The sequence below is a fragment of the Vitis riparia genome, chromosome 4, assembly GCF_004353265.1.
Source record: "Vitis riparia cultivar Riparia Gloire de Montpellier isolate 1030 chromosome 4, EGFV_Vit.rip_1.0, whole genome shotgun sequence".
Taxonomy (NCBI): domain Eukaryota; kingdom Viridiplantae; phylum Streptophyta; class Magnoliopsida; order Vitales; family Vitaceae; genus Vitis; species Vitis riparia.
The window spans coordinates 23,103,642-23,127,984 of NC_048434.1; the positions used below are offsets into that span (position 1 = coordinate 23,103,642).

The window sequence follows — 24,343 nt, forward strand, 5'->3', positions numbered from 1 at the left end:
GGATTAAAACCAGAATATCTGGGGGTATCAGCTGAAATCCCCTGGATTATTTTGGATTAAGGAAAAGAAATGAAAGGGTAGGCTTTTAGCCTTTTGCCGAGAGGTGCGTACATCACATTCAGTGCGACGACCGCGCACTTTAGCGCCTCCAATGACGTCTCCGCACCTAAGCGTAAAGTAGCACTAGCCCCGCTCTGTATTCCCAATTTCCCACCCAGTCGCAGCTATTCCCCTTCTTCCACCTCCTCCTTTACGAAAAAACATGAGCTCTGGACCAAAATAAAATGAATTAAATAAGATGAATATTTCATTTTTCATTTTTCATTTTTCATTTTTTTAATTACTAATCCATCCTCAATATCACTTCTCGTAATTGTCGCCCTGCCTTCGGCAGCCGAAATGGCTCCGGCTACCTCCTCCCCGGCAGCGGCTCAGAAGCTCTTCCCCTTCAAAGGCTCCGTCCGCCGCACCGAGGCGCCGCGGCGTCCATCGCTGCCGGCCAGGAAGTACAAATCGATGGCGGAGATAATGGCGACGGCCAAGTACCTCGTGATCGAACGCGCCGATTACAGCGACGTCCGTTGCGTGCAATGCGGCTCCGGCGACCACGACGATGAGCTGCTTCTCTGCGACAAATGCGACCGTGGCTTCCACATGTCCTGTCTCCGGCCGATCGTCGTTCGCATTCCGATTGGGACGTGGCTCTGCCCTAGCTGTTCTGGCCAGAGACGAGGAAGAAGTACTGATTTCTTCCTTTTTTTTCTTTAAGAAAAAAAAAGTGTTTTTGGTTTCCTTTTTGTTGATCTTGGTTTTATGTCACAATGTGGGTTTTTGTTTCGTAGGCCTTTCTCAGACTAAGATTATAGACTTTTTTGGTATTCAAAAGCGCAGTGATGGAATGGGGGAATTTGCTTCTACTCAAGGTACATTGTTATCGTTGATCATCCTGATAAGTATTATTTGAATCGTTCTTTGCTATTAACGTAACTGTGTCAAATTAGGTGCGTCGATGAAACATTTTCAAATTCATTCTTCTAAAAGCAAAAGTGTGCATTGGTTTGAGCATTTAGGAAAGCAAGAAAAGCAATTCTAAAGGTGCCAAACTTATAGCTTGCGTAATAATTTTTACCTTGGTATTGATTCAGAGTTTTCTTCTTCTTCTTTTTTTTTTCTTAAAACAAGAGATGGGAAACAATTAGGTTCATCTGGGTTTTGATCCCTTACCAGCTATTGTTACATTTTACTTGATTTCTTTGCTAATAAAACTAACTGTTGTATTGGTATATGTACTTAGATACAAAATATTAGGATTGAGACAATTGAAGTGTTCTAAGATGCCCTTAAGTTTGAGTTATGATACTATATTTGAATAGATTCTCTAATAACATGTAATGTATCAATATCCTTAATTCTAGAAAAAATTAAGATTATGTCCTAATGGGAAGGAATTTGGACTATGTATTCTGAGACAGTATCATGTCTCCTTGATGCTTATAGAATATGATATCATCGGAAAGGCTTAATGTTGTGTTGTGGGTAAGAAAGGGAAACTAAGAATTTTCTTGCAAGGGTCATGGGATGTTGGTATCCCTTAGGTCTCTGACCAAACCTTTACTTATTTCAAAGTGTCTGTTCAATTTAGCACCTTCTCAAAGCTAAAAATATATGGGCTGAACAAAATGTAGAAATATTTTTAAAAGTAAACTCAATCCTTATTAAATGGAGATTTTGTATTTGTTGTTTGCTGATGATTCTTAGTTGTTTTGTGGGGTGAATGATGACCATATGTTGTACCTGAGATGGATTATTCTGTGTTTCAAGCTTGTTTCTAGGCTTTAGACTAACTTGGGAAAATGTGAACTCCTTTACTAGGGGAAATGGTTGAGGTGGTGCTCTAGCATCAATTCTAGTTTTTAAAATGGGGAGATTGCCCTCCATCTACTTGAATTTGTGCTAGGGTGCCCAATTTAGAATTGCTTCTTTTTGGAGCACTATAAAGTGTCCTTTTGATCTAACTTATTTACTCCACATCCTTGCTTATAATTTCTTCAAGGGGAACGAAATTTGGAGAGGAGATTTTATTTGGTTAACAGGTCAATAGTTTATCTAATTAGAGTGATGGGAGTTTGGGCATTAGGAGCCTCTTCATTGTCAATGAGTTCTTCCTTGAGAAGTGGTTGTGGAGTTTTGTAGGAAAACAAGGCAACTTATGAAGGAGTGTTATTGGTAAGTTTGGGGAGTTAGAGGGGTGGTTGGACCCATATGGAAGCGAGAGAAAGGTATGTAATTGGCCTTTGGAAAGCTATTAGAAAGGGTCAAATTTTGGAAGGACTTTTGGTGCAGGGACACCCTCTGAGGACCTCTTTTCCATCTTTGTTCCTTCTAAACACCTTAAAGGATGCTTTGGTCTGTGACACCTTGTAGTTGGCTGATTGGGGGGGTGGGAACTTGTTTCTTAAGGGATTTCAAAAACTAGGAGTTGGATTGTATTGAAACTCTTGTTTTGTATTATCAAGGTAAATTAGTGAGTAGCGGGCTAGATTGTTGGGTAGGGGGGATGGCCACAAAGGGAAGCAAGTTTTAGTTAAATATATCTATTATGGAATGGTTTAGAAGGGTTTGTAATCTTTCTCGGCAATGCTTATTTGGAATTCTTGGGCTCTAACAAAAGTGAGTTTTTTCAATTGGGAAACAACTTGGAAAGGGATTCTAACTATGAACAACTTGAAGGGGAGATTATGGATGTTGGTGAACAAATGTTTTCTATGCAAAGCCAAAGAGGAATCTTGTGACCACATCCTTCTTCATTGCTCCAAGGCAAGGTTGTTACGACGATTGGTCTTCTCCTTGTTTGGAGTGGTTTGGGTGTTGCACTCTCAATCAAAACAATGCTTCTAAGTTGGCACAATTGTTTTGTTGGAAAAAAAAAGAAAGAAGGCATGGAATGTTGCTCCTCTTTGTTTGTTCTGGACTATTTAGGAAGACAGAAAAAAAAAAAAAGAACATTAGAAAATGTTGAGCTATCAAATCAAGAGCTAAAGTTCTCTTTTTGGTCTAACTTTTTAGAATAGACCAAAGGGGGCTTAGGGGTTGACTCTTTGTCTATGTTTAATTTTATCGATTAATTAGGTTGTCAGCAATGGGAGGGTCTTCTTGATTTTTGTTTCGGAGTGCACTTGTATACTTCTTATGTCCTTTTTGTATCCTTTTTTTGGCTCTTTAATCTATTGCTCTTTTGCCTATAAAAAAAAGAAAAAGAAAAAGAAAAAGAGATGTTTTACAGACCATGTTGTTGGTAAGCACACAATTTTATTTACCTGTGGTGCTCTTTGAATACTTCTTGTGTATGTGGCAACACCCTCATTTTTCTTTGGTGCTTTTAATCTAAATTTTTGCTTATCAAGGACAAATTCTTTTCTTTCTTTTGAGAGTAGTTTTATTTGCCTTGTCTGTGATGCTTTTTTTATACTTCTTGTGTACATAGGTTTGACCCCTTATTTGTTTGGCACTTTTAATCTAACTCTCTTTGTCTTTACCTGTCAAAGAAAAAAAAAAAAAAAGAATTGTGCAAGAGTTGGCAAACCACATCCTTATTCATTATGAAAAGGTGTTTCTTTTGTGATCTTTTTTGTTTGCTTTATTTGGGATTTCTTGGCTGTTGTACCATTCTATCAAAGATTGTTTACTTTCTTAGTACAGTAGATTTGGAAGAAAGAAGCATACGTAGTATGGAAGATAACCCCTCTTTGTTTGTTTTGGTGTTTATAGAAAGAAAGAAAGGAATACTAGAGTCTTTGAAGCCATGGAGCTTAGTGATTTGGAGTTTGAAGACTTATTCTAAAATCCTTATTGTCTTGGATTGATGACTTTTGGGCTTCATACTGCATCTTCCTTAGATTTGGTTGATAGTTTAGACTTAAATTATGCTTGTCAGTGATCCTCTCCGTTGGCTTCAACAATTTTATTATTTTTACTTCTTTAGCGCTCTTTGTATGCTTAAATGTGTACCAGGCTTGCAACTCCTTTGATAGATATCTTGTAATGAATATTGTAGTAATAACCTAGAAAATAGCAACAAGAAGATTAAGAAAGATTGAGAATTGAGTGAAATTGTGCAATAAGCATGCACAAGACAAACAATTTACATGGTTGGAGTAAACCCCTTCATCTACGGGCAGGACCAGATCACTTCTTATTGTTGAACCAGAATGGCACAAAGTTTTTCTCCCTCACAATGTTTCCCAGAGACTAAAAAAACACCAATCTCTCTCACTATACTTGGAAATTCTGAACTAAAAAACTCTCACCCCAATCAGTTCTTTTTAAAATATATACATGAAGTTACATACATCAATACTGCAACTGACTTCCAGTAACTTCTACAAAATTGGCTCCCAATAATTTCTGCCCTAGCCCTGCATATAACTTCTACAATTAACTTGCAGATGTCATCATTTGACTCAGTTACAATTATTTGATCCAATATCTTACAAATTCTCCATCTTTGGATCAAAATCTTTAGATACTGTCCTGCTTTTCCTGCCCCTAACCAAGACTCCTCAATGTCTTTGACATTCACCGTATTCAAGCAATGCTTGAACTTGGTTTAGTGGCTTGGTTAGCTTATCTGTAGGCTTATCATTTGTAGTCATCTTCTTCATATCCATTGATCCTTGAGCTATAATAATATCCCTGATGAAGTAAGTCTTATGTCAATATGCTTTGCTCTCTTATGAGACATCTGGTTTTTTCAAGAGACAGATAGCACTTTGACCATACACCATACTGCTTCTTTTAGTGCTTCTGTAAGGGCTATATATTTGACTTTAATGCTTGAAAGTGGTATTATTGACTGAGGATTTGCTTGCCATTTAAAGTAAAGATATATCCGATTAGTGATCTTCTTTATTTAATATGCTCAGGAAAATCTGAATCAACATATCCAGATATTTCTTGGTTAAAGCATTGTGACCTGCTGTAGATCAAACCAACCTTTTGAGTTCTTTTCAAATATCTTAGAGCCCACTTAACTGCCTGCTAATGACTTTTCCTTGGATTAGCCATAAACCTATTCACCAACCTTGTTGAATATGCATGTCTAGGGTACAAACCATCGCATACATCAAGCTTCCTGTGACACTTGGAATATGGTACAATACTCATGCAATTTTCTTTTGCTTCAATACTTAGAGACTGTGCTGATGAGAGTCTGAAATATCCTGCCAGTGGAGTGCTTATAGGTTTAGCATTGTGCATACCAAACTTCTCTAAAATTTTCTTCACATAACCTTCTTATGACAAGTACAGGAAATCTTCCTTCCTTTCCCTATATATTTCCATCCCAAGAGTCTTCTTGGCATTCCCCAAATCCATCTCAAACTCTATGCTTAACAAGGACTTTAGATCCTTTATTGCTTCACTGTCTTTACATGCTATGAGCATGTGATCTAATACAACAGTAGATCAATGAAATAACCATCAGTAAGGCTTTTAAAGTAAACAGAACTGTCAAAATTGCTCCTCTGATAGTTATTCTTCAACATGAATGTGTCCAACTGTTTTTACCACTCTTTGAACCCATACAGTGATTTCCTGAACCAAATTACCTGTTTCTCCTTCCTTGGAACTTCAAAATCCATTGGTTGTTGCATGAAAGTCTTCTCTTCAAGCCCTCCATGTAAAACAAAAAGTTCTTACATCCCTTTACTCTAAATCTAGATCATATCTAGCCACCAATGCCATCAAAATTCTGATTGAGGAGTGTTTAACAACAGTTGAGAAAATTTCATTGAAATCTACCCCTTCCTATTGTGTAAACTCTTTAGTCACTAATCTTGCTTTAAACCAGGCTTGTTTAACTCCATGTATTCTAGGTTTCCTTTTAATGCCCATTCACTGCCAACATTCCTTTGGTTACATGGTTTCTCCACCATATCCCCAGTTTCATTTTTGTACAAGGAACTGATTTTTTCTTCCATTGTAACAATCCCTTGCTATTTTTCTTCACTAAAACTCTTTGGATCTTCACCAGAATATTCAATTTCTCCAGTCAAAGCATATGCTATAAGATCAACATAACCATATCTTTTTTTTGTTTGATCAGAAACAAGAGATGTGTTAATTACATATAAAGAGTTCATGAGAAGGATTAAGAATCCTCCCCAAAAGTACAAAAACCTGATCAAAACACAAAGAAACCATTGCTATACAAAGAGATTTATAAAAAAAGATGGATCACTATGGAAGAATGAAACTAGGAAAGTCGTGATTTTGGAGAGAGAATTAGATAATCCCGTGATCAAAGAGATTTGTTGTAATTGAGTTAGGAAAGTTCTCTATTTAGGTGCTAGGACTTTTTTTATATATATGTGAGTCTCTGTATAGGCAAAAGATTAAGGAAAAGAATTTTTACCTTGTATTCCTTCTATCTCTTTTCTTCTACAATCACAAAAGAATGTAAGGATTTCATCTTCTCAAGCTCGACTGGACTCCTTTCATCATTGGCCTAACCCTAATGATGTACCTACCAAATGCTAACTGAGCTGAATGACATTCAAAGGAATGCCTTTAAAATCCTCTGTACAAGAGACCCAAAAGAAACAAAAAAAATGAAGTAACATCTTTCATTTGTCCTCAAAGATCCTAACATTTCTCTCTTACCACACAATCCAAATCAAAGTGAAACAAGCAATCTTCCAAAGGGTCTTAACTCAAGTGGAGTTCTCAAAATCTATATAAGAAATAATCGTCATGTCACATAAACTCCTAGGTTGAATCTATAAAAAAAAAATAAACTCCTAGGTTGAACCCACACCATCCTAACCTATCTGAATAGTTTGTGCCATAACCTTGAAGTAATCAAACTATGTACAAAGAGGTGGTCAATCTTCTCTTCATTTCCCCTACATAGGATGCACCAATCAGGATTAAGGGCTTTGAAAGATCTTCTCAGGTGCAACATGTTATAGGTATTTACCTTATTGGGTTATACTAACCAAGCAAATACGTTGACCTTAGATGGAGATTTTTTATTTCTATAAAAAATTGGCTGGATGGAAAGAAACGAAATATGTTATACTAGGCTAAGCGAAAAAGAAAGATTTTACTAAGCTTGAAGAGGATTGTGCTCATGCTCTTGTATTTGGGATGGATGGAAGTGTACGTAGGTAAAAGAGGTCATTAATCTTTTGAGATCCTCAATTTCCAAATCAGTTAGGTTGCGGTGAAAAATAAGATTCTAAGAAAAAGAGAAGGTATTACCAATGATAGTTGAAATGGAGAGGCTTGTAATTGTGATGACTCTATAAAGTTTTGAAAGTTGTGAAAACAAAGGTTGATCTACCCACTATAAATCTTTCCAAAAACGAATTTTGGTCCCATCACCCACCACAAAGTAAGTTTATGTAGGAAAAAAATGGAGAATATGCACAACGGCTTTCCAAGGGCACTGATGTGACCATTTGACTTTATTATTGGCATCCCACCCAATAGGATGTGTCCCATAGGTACTTAAAATAACTTGATGCCAAAGGGCATAACTTTCCCTAGGGAACCTCCGAAGCCACTTCCCTAATAGAGCACTATTCCTCATATAAATCTTCCCAAACTCTAAACCATCAAACTCCTTAGGCCTACACTCTAGATTCTAACTGATAAGATGGTCCTTTTTACCTTCCCCAAATCCCTACCATAAAAAATCTCTTTGCAATTTTTCAATCTTTGATGCTATTGATGCTAAAATCTTGAAAAAGGATAAGAAATAGGTTGGGATGTGAGACAAAAAAGATTGAACTAGAGTTATTCTACCTCTAAAGACAAGCATCTTCCCATTTATCCAATCTCATAGAGATTCTATCAACCATTGAATCCCAAAACATGTTTGATCTTAGATTTCCCCCTAATGGAAGACCTAAGTACGTTAAAGGCAAATAGGATATTGCACATTCAAGCACCAAAGCCAACCTAGAGATTTGATCTTGACTTATGTTGATGTCTGAAAGAGTGCTCTTCTTTAGATTGATCCCAAGCCTTGGTAAATGCCCAAAAACTAGCAATATTAGCTTAAGAGTTTGCAAATCTTCCATAGAAGCTTTACAAAAAAAGTTAGTCTCTATAGGAAAAAAAAACCAAATTGTAAATGAGACACTCTAATCCTATTTCTACCCACTAGGAAACCCTCAAATAAATCTCTCTTCTCTGCTCTTAGCAACATCCTGCTTAAAACATTAGCAACAATTGTAAAAAGAAAAGAAGAAAGAGGGTCTCCTTGTCTTAAGCCTCTAGATGCCTTAACCTGGGTGGTTCCTTTCACTAAGATTGTAAAACTTGTTGAGGACAAGCATCCCCTCATCCAGACCTCCATTTTGAACTAAACCCTTTTCTCTCAAGTGCATGGTCATAGGCCTTTCCAAAATCAAATTTGAAGACTACACTTCCTCTCCTAATCTCGTTTTCTCATTCACTAACTCATTGGTAATCAAAACAACATTCAAAATCTGCCTCCCCTTGACAAATGCTATTTAGGAAATGAAAATTTGATCATGAAGGACCTTTCATGAATGCTCTGATAAGACCTTAGTTATGATCTTGTACCAACTAGTGACCAGGTCGATAGGTTTGAAATCTTAGATTCTGCTAGTAGAACTCTTTTTTAGCATAAGAGCAATGAAGGTAGCATTGGTGATTTGGTTTATTACCCCATTATCGTGAAACTCTAAGAATACCCTTAGAACATCGTCCTTAATCACATCCCAACACATGTGATACAATGCAATGGTGAATCCATTAGACCCCGGAGCCTTTTCCTTGTTTAACTGAAACACAACATTGTGAATCTCCTTTTTTGAAAAAGGCCAATCTAGCCATTCAACAATCTTTGCTAAAATGGGAAACCAATCTAGTCCTATTCTTTAGGTACCACTCGTAGGCTTGGAGTATAACTTTCCAAAAAAGTGCTTTATCTCCTTCGAAATGTTTTTGATGTTATCTAGAATGACCCCTTCTTTTGACACCAAGGAATTTATAAATTTCTTATTTTGCCTACCATTGGCCAGCTTATGAAAAACTTAGAGTTTCAGTCCCCTTCTCTTATCCATTTAGCTTTTTGCCTCCCAAACTCCTCTTCCTTTAACAAACAACTCTTCCAATTCCCCTTTCCTTAAGGCCCTCATTGTTGAAAGTTCAAGAGTCAAACTCCCTTCATGTTCCTAGGCATCAATTTTTTTTTTTTTTTATTGGAAACGACACAAAGATTTATTGATAGATAAAATAAGTACAAAAGAAGGATGAGGAATCCTCCTGCCAAAGAAAGCTAAACTATAGAAAAATACACTGAAGACAAGCAAACACTCTAAAAAGACCACTCCTTATGGAGTACACACTGCTATCCAATCAAGTTGTATCACATTAAGGGGAGTCCCCTTAAAAACCTTGGAACAATAAGCCCAAAGAGAAGCAAGGAAAGCAATAGAGTCCCAAAGATACTCTGAATTCCTTGCTTTATCCTCAAAAATCCTCGCATTTCTTTCCCACCACACAATCCGAATAAGAGCGATGATTGCAGCTTGCCACAAGGCTATCCCCCTCTTAGACGAACCAAATCCATTAAATTTGATGTACATCATGTCAAGGATGCTCCTCAGGGGGACCCAATCCATCTTAGCTATCTGAAATAACCTGTGCCACAACCCAATCGTCAAGGAGCAATGAAGAAAAATATGATCAGCTGATTCCCCATGCTTCATGCACAAAATACAAATATCAGGACTAAGGGCTTTGTAGGGTCTTCTCACTTGTAGCATGTCATTAGTATCCACCTTCTTGTGTGTCACTAACCAGATGAAGGACTGCACTTTGAAAGGAACTTGAGAATTCCAAACGAACTTGGAAGGAAAAACCTGAGGAGATCCAGAAAATTGGGATAAAGATAGAAAGAAAGATTTAACTGAAAAAAGCCCTGAAGAAGATAAGGGCCAAAATTTGGCATCTGGAACCGAAGGAGATAAATGCAATCCGTCGAGAGATCGCATGAGGCCTTCTAAGTCCTCTATCTCAGAATCTGATAGGTTACGACGGAAATTTAAATTCCAAGAGAAAGGACGAGTAGGACCGAGAACTGAAGAAATAGGTATGTTTTTATCCAATACTACTCTAAATAGTCTTGGATATTGGGATTCCAAAGGTTGGTCCCCCCACTACAAATCTTCCCAGAATCGAATTCTTTCCCCATTTCCTACCACAAACCGAGTAAACGAGGAAAACTCCTAAAAGACTTGAGTAATAGCCTTCCAAGGACAGCGATGTGACCATCTGACTATTGTGTTAGCATCCCAACCATTGGAGTGTGAACCATAAATGCTTAGTATGACCTGATGCCATAGAGCGGAACCCTCTCTAGGGTACCTCCACAGCCATTTCCCTAACAGAGCGAGATTCCTCAGAGAAATATTCCCAAAACCCAAACCCCCTATTTCCTTCGGTTTACACACGACATCCCACCTAACTAAATGATCTCTTTTGCCTTTCCCAATCCCTAACCATAAAAAATCCCTTTGCAGCCTCTCAATTTTTGCAGCGACTGAAGCGGGTAACTTAAATAAAGAAAGAAAGTAACAGGGCATATGGGTGAGGCAAGATTGGATGAGAGTTATCCTCCCTCCGAAGGATAGGTATGCCTTTTGCCATCCATCTAATCTTCTTGAAATTCTCTCAATCACAGGATCCCAAAATCCACCTGCCCTGGGGTTCCCACCCAAAGGAAGACCCAGATAGAGTATAGGCCAGCCAGAAGCCTTGCATTCAAGCGTCTCAGCCAATCTTGAAATATGAGCTTGATCCAAATTGATACCATAAATATTACTCTTGTCTAGATTGACCTTAAGCCCAGAAATATGCCCAAATGCTAACAAAAGACTCTTGAGAGTCTGCAAGTCTTCCTCCCTAGTGTTAGAAAAGAAGATAGTGTCATCGGCAAATTGCAAATGAGATACCCTAGTTCTGTTTCTACCCACCCTGAAACCCTCCAACATATTTCTCTCCTCTGCTCTCAAAAGCATCCTACTCAATACATCTGCTACTAAAGTAAACAAAAAGGGGGATAAAGGGTCACCTTGTCTTAATCCTCTCGATGCCTTAACCCAACCTTTAGCGTTACCATTCACCAATACTGCATAAGATACCGAGGACAGACATCCACTCATCCATTTCCTCCATTTAGGACTGAACCCCTTCTTCTCCAACACTTGATCTAAAAAATCCCACCTTACGTGATCGTAAGCCTTTTCAAAGTCAATTTTAAAGACGACACCTTCCTCCCCTGATTGTCTTCTCTCATCCACTATCTCATTTGCTATGAGAACCGCATCCATTATTTGTCTCCCTTGAACAAAAGCGCCTTGAGTAGAATGGATGGTTTCATGTAAAACCCCTCTTAGACGCCCAGAGAGCACTTTGGCTATTATCTTATAGAGACTAGTGATCAAACTAATGGGTCTAAAATTTGAGATTTTCTTTGTCGTACTCTTTTTGGGCAGAAGAACAATGAAAGAGGCATTAGTGCTTTGATTGATAACTCCGCTCCTATGAAATTCTGCGAACACTCTCACTATATCCTCCTTAATCACATCCCAACAGTCTTGGAATATTGCAATAGTAAAGCCATCAGGCCCCGGAGCCTTGTCCCTATCCATCTGAAAAATGGCCTTAGAAATCTCTTCTTCAGTGAAAGGGGCATCCAAACTTATCGCACTCTCTTCCGAGATAGGGGACCGATCTAATCCTTCAATACTCCAAGACTCTCCTATAGGACTCGCGTAGAGTTTTTCAAAGTAAAGTAAGATCTCCTCTGTGATTCTCTCGGCATTATTCAACACTATGCCCCTTTCATTTTCCAATGCCTTGATGTATTTCCTGTTTTGCCTGCCATTAGCCACTTTATGAAAAAACTTAGAGTTGCAATCCCCTTCCTTAACCCATTTCACCCTAGCTTTTTGTCTCCAATGGATTTCCTCCCTCAAAATTAATTCCTCTAACTCCCCTTTTCTTAATTCTAACAATGTTTGTAAGAATAGTTTTCTTTTTCTCCTTTAAATCTTCAAAAGATGTCTTGTTCCAATCTTTCAGCCTTGATTTGACAAACTGTTACTTCTTCATGAATTTATGACCTTCCCAACCTACAGCCTAACACTCATTCCATCTAAAACCAAATTTTTCCTTGAAATTTGGTTGTAGCAATCACATGTTTTCAAATCTAAATGGTGTTGTTCCTCACTTAAAAGGATTGGTGTCTAGGATAATTGAATAATGATCCAAGGCCAATCTAAGGAGCACTTCTTGGATGCTTTGAGGGAACCCTTGCTCCCACTTATTTGAATATTAAAATATATCCAACCTCTTGCAAATAGGGATTCTTTGCATGTTTGAACATGCGAAGGATGCATTTCTAAGAGGAGGGTCCATTCACTCACTTTCTCATATGAATCCATCAAAATCCCTCATGCTTGGGGTTAATTTGGAACCTCCCAACTTTTTTGAAATTCTTATAACATTGAAATCCTCTCTAACACACCATTTTGGAAAAGTTAGACCTAAAAGGTCCTATAGCTTCATATAAAAATCCTTCCTAAGATTGGAGTTAGTAGGATCATAAATTGAGGTAAGCCAAAAAATCTCTTCTTCATCTGATTTCAACTTTATTGTTACTAAGGATGACCCTAGAATTGACTCTGAGCAACTGAACTTTAGTGCATCCTAGATAATCAAAACCCCTCCTGAAGCCCCACAAGCTAGAAGAACAACTCTTTGTTTCTAACTTTCCACATACTATGCAAAAACCACCTATTGTAAGAATCCCTCTTTGTTTCCTAAACCATTTCAATAGCTGGATTTTCATGGCTAAGAAATTCTTTCACAACCTTTCTTTCTTTCTAGAAATGAGACCTCTAATATTCCAACTAATGATTTTCATAAGAATAGATTACAACCCAGAAAACCTCAGGAACAGAATCTAGGAACACCTAGAAATGTTAGATAAGGACCCGAGAATAGACCTTATCTAAAGAATGAGCACAGTTGTTGCCCTTTTGAAAGCCATTCTATGTTTGACAAGCTTGATGTTGATGGTTCCCAAAACCGACTGAATAGTAGCCATTTTACTAAGGGGTGAGACTTTTTATATGAAAGTCTTCCAACTGAGAAGGGCTTGATTCTAAAAACAGACGTCTAACTGGGGAGAGAGGCTTACTAGGGTTGCTATGTGGTGACTTGTGGAAAGAGACACCCTTTAACTTTTGGCAGGGAATAAATATTGGAGACCCCACACCTTTTGAAATGGGAGAACCAACCTTTGAGGCAGAAAATACATTGTTAATCACTGATGGTTTGAGTGAGGTGACCGAGGAACAACAATTTGGCTAAAAGGGAATAAAGTGGGCAAAGACCGAATAGGGGTGAGGGGAGTGGGATGCATATCAGGAGCCTTATCTAAAATCTGGCCATTGATAGTGGTTTGTGGGTTAGAAAAACATACTTGGGCTTGAAAACCACAGTGGAGGACATCCCCTCTACCCTTAGCCACTCCTGAAGCTACCCCAGACAAATCTAAGCTATGATTTAACTTACCCTCAGCCATCGCAGTGACACCTTGGGCCTTGACGACCTTCTTGCTTGCGATGGGAGTAACCATCCATTCTCCTTTCCCAAGGATTTCTCAACCTCCATCATAGTATCTCTCTTTTGATGAAGATCTTCTCTGATGGCTACAGTGACACTAGTCGCTGTTTTGTGTGAAGACGATCCTTGTAAAGATGGAGGCAAACTTCTCGTGCGTGAACAAGAAATATTTGTGACTGGCCTTGGAAGTGGTAGCTCACGTGTTATTGTGGAAGGCTAAGGCACTGATGATAACAGAATGAAGCCTTGAGTCTTTTGGAAATATGAAATAGATGGGCTAACCTCTTGGTGCAATGACATTTGGCCCAATTCATAGCAAAGGCCCTTATCTACAATGACTTCTAACTGGGCTTGCCTCCTTAAAGCTGAGATAGAAGGCCTAGAGCCTTTTCCATCTTTTAGGCTTCCACCAGATTGATCCCTACATATTAGGAGAGCATTGTGCCTACCACCACTTAAGTCCTTCTCCTTAACTGATTGGGGTTTGGAGTAACAGGGGCCATCCTTCTCAAACAGGCGGCCTATTTTCCCCCTAGAATAGGCTTCCTCCCTTTTTAAGACTCCATTTTTGTCTTCGAAATGAATTAGAATTAGAATTAGAATTTGAAATCAAAGGATTTGGAGGACAACTATTTGCTATCTTCTCCCTAGCATAACCACATGTCCCCACAACCTGAAAATGCCTTGGAAGCACACCCCCTCCTGCTAACATGACTTATAGGACTCATGTTAGACTAAATAGAGAAAAAACCAGCTGCCACAACATTCTTGCTTTGGCACTTTACTTCATTGAAAAATCCTTTTGACCTTAGAGCTCTCCAACTTGTCGACAATGATGGTGAAGGAGAGTTAGCCAAAGAAGAAAAAGCCTCTCAAGACTCAAGCCGATGTGTAGGGTGAAGTTTGGAGCTTAGGGCAAACAAACACAAGGAAAATATCAACCACGATAATCATCCGCTATCTGAAGAATCAATTGTCTTGTTCATGTTAGCATTGAAATCCCATCTTACAATTGACATTAACATAATAATCATATCTTTGAGGTGGTATTATTTCTCTTCTGGTTTTATCCCCTATAAGGTTGTAATCTGACCAAGTTGGTGTGTAGACTCCTCAATCTTTTCTTCATGATGAACTCCTTCAGGCATTTGCACCCCCCTCTAGATGAACTTTCTCACTACTGTGAGAGATACCTTGTTCATTTGCTATAGATTGATCGCCTACTGTCTACATGTCTTCCTCATGATCTCATCTCTTGCTTATCACTACTTTTGATTTCCTCTGTTATCCACACTTTGTTTCCCTAGACACCATTGTCAACCCTTAACCTCTTAATTTTCTTCCCTATTTGATTCTCAGTCAAAGTTTTCCACTGTCTGAAAGTCTTGAAAGCTTGGTTCTTATGTTTCAACAGATAAATCCACATTTTTTTCTAGAAAAAATCACCTATGAAAAGAATGAGTATCTAGCACCCCCTAAAGAAGAAACTCTTGCAGGCCCCCAGTGTCAGAATATACGTAATCCAGTGTTTGTTTTGTAGTATGGATAGCAATAGAAACATTTACCCTTTTCTACTTACCAAGCATAGTGTTCATAGAAACTAAATTTTCCAATCTGTCCCTACCCAAACAAACCTTTTTTATTTAACTCATATGGGCCTCTCTAACTGACATGACCAAGCCTTAAATGCAAACTTTAGTAGAGTATAATTCTTCCCAGAAACTGAATTAACATAATCTGTGAGAGTTTTGCCTTGTAGAGTGTAGAGCCCATTTCTTCTTACACCTTTCATGATCACCAAAGAGCCCTTTGAAATCCTGAGAGCTCCATCATCATCTTTAAAAGTGCATCCTATCTGGTCCAACATGCAAAGAGAAATCAAATTCCTTTTCAACTATGGTACATGCCTTACATCTTTCGAGCTCTTGATAGAACAATCCGTCATTTTGATTCTAACAGTGCCAATTCTTATGACTTTCCAGGCCACATTGTTCCCATTAACACCTTCCCTTCATCAATTTCTTTGTAAGCATCATACCAATGTTGATTTGAGGTCATATGGAAAGAGCACCCTGAATCTAGAACCCATTTCTCAACATTGCTTTCTATAGAAACAAATAAAACACCTTCACTTTCATATCCATTTTTTTTTATAGGACATGGGCTTTCATATCCATCAGATGCTATTGCTGCCTCACTAGAATCATTTTCCTTTTCTTTAAGCATCTTCTTCCTCTCTAGACAACCATTTCTAAAATGGCCTTCCTTTTGACAAACGAAACCTTTTTTTCTTGACTTTGATTTGGAATGTGACTTGTTCTTGTCCTTAGATTCTCTTTTTTCAAGCCTTCCATGAGTAACAAGACCCTCTCCACTGTTCCTTTCCTGAGAATTTGTAATCTTTTTCTTCAATACTTTCAAATTAAGAGAACCTTTCACCTCTACCAATGTTAACATCTCTTTTCCAAACATCATTGTGTCAATAAGATTCTCATAGGAATGGGGAAGAGGACACAGTAGTAAAACAGACTGGTCCTCATCTTTGATCTTTACATCCACACTCTACATATCAAAAACGATCTTGTTGAACAAATTAAGATGATCCTTAATTGTCTTGCCTTCATCAATTTGAAGTCAATACAATCTTTTTCTAAAACAAGTGAAAACAACTAAAAATAACTTAAAGATGTTATTTGAAAACACTTTCTTTTCTGTTTTTAAGAACATAAAGTGTTTTTTTTTTTAAGAACAGAAAAGTGTTTTTTGGTTTCCAGTTGTCAAATGTGTTTTCTTGTTTTGAAAAATAGAAAACTATTTTTGAAAATAGTTACCAAATAGGGCCTTAATCTTCAATTTTCCATGTATGTTATTCCAAACATGTGGATGATGTCCTCACATAGGGTCATTCTCTAGCATCTTTTCCTTGTTCACTCTTAACCGTAATGAACCTTTAAATGTAATACTTCTCAAGGGAAAAAAGAATCAAAATTGATTTTTGTCAAAAATTACTAACAGTAGCTAAATTTGCTCATTGCATACATATTACATTTTGTAATATTCACTTACAATGTATGTATTGCTGTTATTCATCACATGTATTGTCTTGGTGGGTCAATAAGAAAGAGGAATGTAGCGTAATTAGCTAATTCTTAATGACATTAATAATAACTGAACGCATGGCGGTGATTAATTATATGTGCATTAAAGAAAATATATGTGCCATCAAGATTAATGATCAAGTTGCAATTTGGAAAACAAAGCTATTGAAGTGAGGGCCACTATGCACCATGCATGAAACATGGAAAGAACATCTTCATCTTTTTGCACCATGTGATATGAACATTTCAAAGCAATTGAATACTTGAGTAGGATAAAGTGACAAGGGTTTGGGCATGGAATATTATCTGCAAGCCCATAAACAAACTTTAAACCAAACATGTTCATCAAAGGAAAAGGACAAATTCCTATTTGCTTATACATATCTTAGACTTATGTTGCATGTTATGATTTGGTATACACTTCAATTTGGCCTAAGTGATAGAACAAGAAGACTAATAGAATTTGGATAATTTATCCAAGTTCTCATGTTCCAAGATCTAGGGATAAAATGAATCTGACACTTGTATAGATTGCTAGCACCCAACATGTGCACTTTTGAGTCTGTGTAATGTGGGTTATAATTATTGGAGTAAGATGGAACCGTGAAGCCTTTATATAGAGCCCTAGAGTCTTTGTTTAGAAATTTCCAAGGAGATTTGAAGTTGGAGCTACTTTAATATTGAAGTTGCTTGAGAAAGTAGTTGGAAGAGTTTTTTTTATCAAAACTCTAACGAAAGGAGAGACTCAGCACAACAGTCTACAAAGCTCCTTGTGAACTTTTAACTGAGACTAGAGCCTTGAAAGAGATTCTAGACAACTCCTCGTGTACCTTTAAACAAGATATTTAGAGATTGGAAATACATTTCAAAAGCTTTGCTGGCCTTCTTGCTGCTACTACCTTCGACACACTCCCCTTAGTTGCCTCATTTTCCCTTCACATCTGTCCCACCATCTCATTTCTGAAAGGCTCTGCTGTTACTGAAAGGCTGGATCACCAGCTTGACTGTGTACCTTGTCATCAACCGCTATGTTTTCCCTAGGAAAGACCTTAAAAGAGTGTTCTATCATATATCAATTAAGCTTGTAACAATCATAGATATAAATAACTGGGAAAGTCATAAGAAATTAAAATCTAAACATATAAGGAGATATAAGATGTCAAGAGAGATTGAGAAATTGAGATCGCGAGATTGAGAGAGGGAGGGAAGGAGAGAGGGACCTAGAACTTAGAACCCTCTCATCCCAACACCCCCTAAACCACCACCAACAAAACCAACACAAAACCCTCGTGCCCATGCATTAAGAATTCAATAACATTTCCAGCAAGCAGTTTAACACAACATTATATATGGGAATTTTCTTTTGCAATATTTGACTTCTGTTTCTGTAGTACCATCTCTCCTCTTTTCTGCATTGTATCTATACCTTTTTTTCCTCAGCATATCTGTTGGCATTGAACTTCTAATATGGTGATCAGCATATCTGTACCTTAATCGAGAAATATGGTTAATCTGATTCCAATAGCATTTACTATTTAACTTAGGTGAATGTTTCCAATAGCGTTTACTGTTTAACTTTGCAAAGCCATTTAGATAAATGAGGTTTAATTGCTCAAAGGTGTTGAACTCTTCCATCATTATTGGTGTAGCCTTGATGATAATGGTGATGACAATATGTGTATGTGTGTGTAAATTATGTGTTTTATGATGGTGGATTTTTTGCTGCATTTGAATATTTGGAGTTTACTATCACTGTTGAATTTCTTTGTGCTACTGATACTTTTGAAGTTACAATATTTATTTTTCATGTGCTTTTTTTGAATTTCTTGGTTGTGTATGAGCACTTTGGACAAAAATCATGATAGCTAAATCCTACACACAGTAGGTTTTTTCATTTGATTCTCATCTATTTGCAATTGACTATGTTGACTTTAGATTGATGCTCCTCTTTGTGGTTCTTATGGTCTGAATATTAGATGGTAGAAAGCGTAGGAGAAAGTCTGCATCACTGGTGTTGCACAAAAAAAAAAGGAGACTAGTGTCATTTACTCCAACAGAAGATCATGCACAAAGACTAAAACAGATGGGTTCCCTTGCTTCTGCTTTAACAGCATTGCACATGGAATTCACTGATGAACTCACCTACATGCCGGGCATGGCTCCTAGATCTGCCAATCAAGCAACGTTTGAAAATGGTGGCATGCAGGTTCGAATTTATAATTCATTTTCTCTCTGGAATTTATTTTTCTTCATCTAGGAGGTTTTCTCAGTAGTTTATTTTTCCATGTTACATTTTTCCTGTTAGGTTCTTTCCAAAGAAGACATAGAAACCTTGGAACACTGCAGGGCTATGTCTAAAAGAGGCGAAGGCCCACCACTTATAGTAGCTTTTGATTCATTTGAAGGGTATTTTGGTCCTGAACTTATTTGTAACAGTTGCAATTCTATTTGATATATTCATGCTAAACCTGTTCATGTTTATTTCTTCATGCAGTTATACCGTAGAGGCTGATGGCCTGATAAAGGATATGACATTTATTGCTGAATACACAGGTGATGTGGATTACATCAGGAATCGGGAACATGATGATTGTGACAGTATGATGACCCTTCTTTTAGCAACCGACCCATCTAAAAGTCTTGTCATCTGCCCTGATAAACGTGGAAACATTGCTCGCTTTATCAATGGCATTAACAATCATACTTTGTAAGCCCATGTGACCTTCACTTATTGTTCCATATTCTGAAAAAAAAAAACTCATTATCCTATTTTTTCACTTATATTTTAACTCTTGGATTGGCTACTTCATACTTCTAGTTATCAAGTTTGACCTCCATTAAAATTCCCATTACTGAATTATTTGCTTCTTTATAGCAAAAGTTTCCTTTGAACTGAGGATATTTAAATCCTTGCTTGAAACCTATTCAATTCTGTGCAGGGATGGTAAGAAGAAGCAGAATCTAAAATGTGTGAGATACAGTGTGAATGGTGAATGTCGGGTCCTTTTGGTTGCTACTCGTGATATTGCTAAGGGGGAGAGGCTATATTATGACTATAATGGTTATGAGCATGAATACCCAACCCATCATTTTGTCTAAGATTTCATATAGATGTTAGTGTTGATGTGTCTGCAGAATTTTTCATGTAATTCTGGATCTTCTTGCATCCTTTGCTTTTCAGTTTTCTTTCACAATTTAATCATTGTTGTTGCAGGGTCTAAAATTTTTCTTCCTAATTGTAATCTTGGGCCATTTATTGTAATTTATTATATAGCACTGGCCATTTATGTGGCCATGAGAGAAATAGAGCAGGCGGGGAAAGTAACTTTGCAATTTAACATGTGAAGGAACGGAGATGTCAGGGAAATATGAAATAGAGAACATCATCTTTTTTTATAATAAAGTTTTGAAGGCAGATTTTACTTTAATCTGATGGTTGGCATTCTATATATGCTGAGATAATTTACTCTTTGATGAAATCTTGGAAGGGACCTTCCTTCAAATATTCTTTTCATTGTGCCATTTTAATATTCTCATGTTATATTGATCCACCCCATAAAAGAATTATATGACGAGCAAAAATGAAAATTGAAATTTGCAACTTTTCATTTCCATTATACTGCAGTATTTTTGCAGTTACATCTTGTTGGTTCTGATTCTTCGCATGGAAACTATACTTTGATGTCTGCATCTTTGGAACTGGAAGGAGCGCTTTCTTTCAGGCATCTATTAGATGGAACCTTCGGCAATGATCTATGGTGGACATTCACAAATTTGGGGTCCTCAACAATGTATAAGGTGAAATTTATTTGCACTGAGAAATATCAAGCAAGAAGGTAATGTTGCATTTCTTTCTTATAGTTTGATTGTTCTTGTACAATACTTACAGTTTTCATAAAGGTGAAGGGCATCTCCTCTATGTTTATTCAAACTTAAGAATATTAGGCAAAATGTTAATATCTTTCTTTCTTGTTGCCTTGGCTGTGCTTGTTACTACTTACAGTTTTATTTGATTTAATTACACCATCCTAGCTGCCCCTTAAGTCTTTTTATGTGACATTGTTGTTCTTCATTTGTTGGCATTTAAGAGTTTGTTGAGTTGATATTGCACTAACTTGTTATCCCGCCTAAATAATAATTTTTTGTGATGATTTCTGTAGATTCATGGTAATGTGTATAGCCTATCAAAAAAAAATAAAAAAAAGAGTCTACTGCCTACATAATGGACAAAAATATTGGATCATTGTTCTTTTTTCTTTTTCAATTGAATGAATGGTTCTTCCTCTTGTTGATTCAGTCTGATATTAATGGAGATGATTTAGTTGTTGGTTTTGTCAAGGATCTTGTCAACCTTGTATTCCTGTTTTTCGTTTTGTCTGTTTAGGTCTTTGCATATATTATTTGTTGTGGTGGTGATTGTTCCCTTTTCCCCCTACTGTGGTGCTCTATTCTCTATTGTTTTTTTTAAACACTTTCAGGTGTTTTTTTTCCCCTTTTTTTCTTTCTTCCTTTTTTTATTTTTTAAAATGCTAGAGGTGTTTCCTGGAATCTAAGAGAGATTTTAGTACCTAAGACTGGATTGCAACTTGTTTGTAACATCTAGGCTAATTAGGCTAAGTGAAGATCTTGTTTGACTGCCACATGGAGTATGGTAGGCGAGCGGCTTTCCACATTCTAGGTAGTACTCATGAGTCATGACATGAAGACTAATCCCAAGAGTTTTTTCTCATTAATAGGATGTTTCTTTCAATCCTTTTCAAAAACAATGTAAAACTTAGTTATATTCCATTAAGCTAACTCTTTCTTTAAGCGACAGAAACTTCATTTGCAGCTTTCTTAAAATTATCAAATTATAATGAGTTGAATGATTTTTGCTTGGGTAAGCAAAATATGCCCATCTGACAAATTTCTTCTTTCAGCAAAGAGATTTCAACTAGGATCTGAAAGCAGCTCAGAGACAGCACATAGGTAACACATTCATTTTGTTATTTAATCTTCTATTGCACTGCAGATATGTAGGAAAATGGATTCACATGCCTTTGCTAACAGGAAGATTCAGCAGTATCTGGAGGAGAAAGTCCCATGGAAGGATGTAGGCGTAGGCTTGGCATTGAGAAGGATCCGAGAAGTGCTATTGAGGCTTGTGTGAAACTGGGTTCTCTATGAAGTTCAAACCAGTCTACTAGTGTTCCATGATCAATCAAGGTTTAACTTTGAGAATTCTCTTTCCTCTGAGGCCTTCTAGATATGTTTCTTCTGAAATCCACAGATAGTGGCTGCATTCATTGATTTGTGGTAATGTGGAAAACATTCGCAAATGTAGTATTTGTAGCTCGAAGGATATAGTAAAGTTTTCTTAATTGGATAGTGAAACACAGGCGTCTAATAATTGATGTTCTTGTGTGTGTGGGTTTGTTGTTGTCATTGTTGTCTTTTCTTTTCTTCTTCTTATTCTTTTTATTTTTTTTTTCTTCTTCTTCTTCTTCTTTTTGTTGCAGTGAGCATTCAAGATCATGGGTTGTAGATATAAGCAGAATAAATTTTAAGGATGGCATTGGTTGTACATGTGGTGAGTGTTTGTAAAATAAAGTTATCATTCTCATGGGAGACTTTGGATAATGTAGTTGAAAGTTTTGGAGAAGGTTAAGTCAACTTCTTGTTGTAAAGAGATGGATTTTTTCCCCCTTTTTTCTTAATTTGATTGGAGAAGTGTCAGTATTGTATATCAGATACAAAGAATAACTTGATGTATTTTAAATTTATCAATCTCTTTTGTTTTCTTTGGGACCAAAATGCTGTCAATTTCCCATAGTATTTACATTTTCTGCTTACAGTTACATTAGCATTTCTGGATAACAATTATGATGGTGTGCGGTGTGAATAGAATGACTTATGCTCAGTTCTGTCCTGATCTAGTCAAAATTGTTGGGGAGGCGTAAGTAAACAAAAGTGAGCCTTAAGAGCGACACTTCTGAAGTCCCCAAGAGATTAGAGAATCGGTTAGGGCTAGAAATTATTGGATGATCTAGGATATCTGGTTTGGTATAAGACTCAATTCCTAAGCAGGCAGAGATTGTTAAACCCGAAAGTATGTTCATAGATATGAATACTGAACTTATTTTAAAATATGTACCAATCCTTTTTGTCATCAGGGAAGGATGTTGGGAGTTGCTTCAGCTTCACATTGAATCAGTTAGAAACATTCTAAAAGGATAACAATGATCACTATTTTAGATTTGGTTTCAGTAATGGAGACTTCCAAGTTTGTTTACTGATTCTTGTAGAGTGGGAAAAGAAAATGCTAAAGCTCATCTGCCTTTAGTTCTTTTACTTTTAGGGTTAAGTTCATGTCAGGTCAAGAATCCCATCCCATTAAGCCTCTTTATTTCCATTTTGTTGTTTACTTCGTTAACTTACAATTCTACTAGGTTAAATTATAAGCTTAGGTTTTAGTGCAGGATGGTAAAATCAGTCAAATTCATAGAAACAGTAAGCCTTTCCGTAGCCTTGGTGGCTAGGCTCAAGTAATCTTTCTTTCTTTGTTTCTTTGTTTCTTTCTTCTTTCTTTTAGTTACCTGTTTTCTCGTAACCTCCTTTACAAGATTGTTAGAGGGTTTCTTGTTTGGGAGAAAATTCTGCCATTCACAAAGGGAATGCTGCTTTCTAAGAACTGGACGGAGCCAATCAACCGTATTTTTGTACACTATAGCAGTATCCTGGATCCTAACTTGGGATCATTTGCCACATTTATCTGTCTGTTGAATCCTCAGTTGGCTGCGCCTAAGTCCTTTTAGACCTTTCTCTTCTCCTTGGCGCTTTCAATTCAATCAATCCCTCACTCATTTATCCTACTCTAGGGGTCCTTAATCATCCACTCCGTATGGATAATCAAATAAACACAATGAAAATGGTTGCTTTAGGTATTTTTGGGCTATTAATTTTCATATACTCCTTTGGATTCAAAGATATCTCTCCATTATTCTAACTTCTCATCTACTTTTGTTGACTCAAAACTATATCATTTGCAAATGACATGAAGCATTGTGAGAAGGCTCAATCTGAACTTGATGTCAGCTTGTGGAAATAAAGTAAATAGTTTCTCCTCCAATTTTCCTCTTGCTAGTTATTGCTCCATCATATATTTCTTGATCAAGATGATATAGTTTAGGGGTTAATGTTAAAATTATCATTTTTAAAAATTATAATTTTTTTAGCATCTTCCTCATTAACAATAATACATGAATGGGTTTATCAGGATTAAAACAAACCAGGGGTGTTATGTTAACTAATGCATCTTCATGTTACTTCTGCTAGTTAAATTCTACTTGTGTGTAAATTTTTAAGAGTTCCATGTGCCAAGCTAATGCAATTATAGGTTCCCACATCGACTGCTCTTCATTTACAATTGTGGTTTATACTTTCGTTAAGTTTTTTATTCACAAGTCAGATATTATTTTCTTCAATTATGATTTTTTTCTGGTTTATACTTTTATTGTTGGAATATTCATTTACTATTCTCCATCCAAGAAGGCGGTTGGCAAGGAAATACTTTGAGCTTGTAGTAAAACTTTACAAAT

At 36.9% G+C, this 24,343-nt stretch overlaps 1 protein-coding gene across 4 annotated transcripts; it reads left to right on the plus strand.

Annotated features, from left to right (window-relative positions):
- Nucleotides 1-127: 127 nt before the first annotated feature.
- LOC117913590 (probable Histone-lysine N-methyltransferase ATXR5) lies at nt 128-22,559 on the plus strand. Of its 4 annotated transcripts, none has more exons than XR_004651117.1 (9): nt 128-739; nt 843-923; nt 18,743-18,972; nt 19,072-19,172; nt 19,261-19,473; nt 20,392-20,602; nt 21,686-21,734; nt 21,816-21,971; nt 22,265-22,559. XR_004651117.1 is itself a non-coding variant. In XM_034828595.1 (6 exons), the coding sequence occupies exons 1-6, from the start codon at nt 400-402 to the stop codon at nt 19,863-19,865; spliced, it is 1,125 nt and encodes a 374-aa protein (XP_034684486.1). In that variant the 5' UTR covers nt 132-399; the 3' UTR covers nt 19,866-20,194. The 4 variants fall into 4 exon arrangements, 1 of the variants encoding a protein (XP_034684486.1); XR_004651118.1 differs by having other exon boundaries at nt 20,392-20,564; XR_004651116.1 differs by having other exon boundaries at nt 20,392-21,734.
- The last annotated feature ends 1,784 nt before the right edge of the window (nt 22,560-24,343 follow it).

What these genes read in the sequence shown, in the direction of transcription:
- LOC117913590 (XM_034828595.1), top strand. Translation starts at nt 400, where the DNA reads ATGGCTCCGGCTACCTCCTCCCCGGCAGCGGCTCAGAAGCTCTTCCCC. An exon ending in TGGCCAGAGACGAGGAAGAA is followed by an intron (nt 740 to 842) that starts GTACTGATTTCT and finishes TTTGTTTCGTAG; the next exon opens with GCCTTTCTCAGACTAAGATT. An exon ending in GGAATTTGCTTCTACTCAAG is followed by an intron (nt 924 to 18,742) that starts GTACATTGTTAT and finishes TCTGAATATTAG; the next exon opens with ATGGTAGAAAGCGTAGGAGA.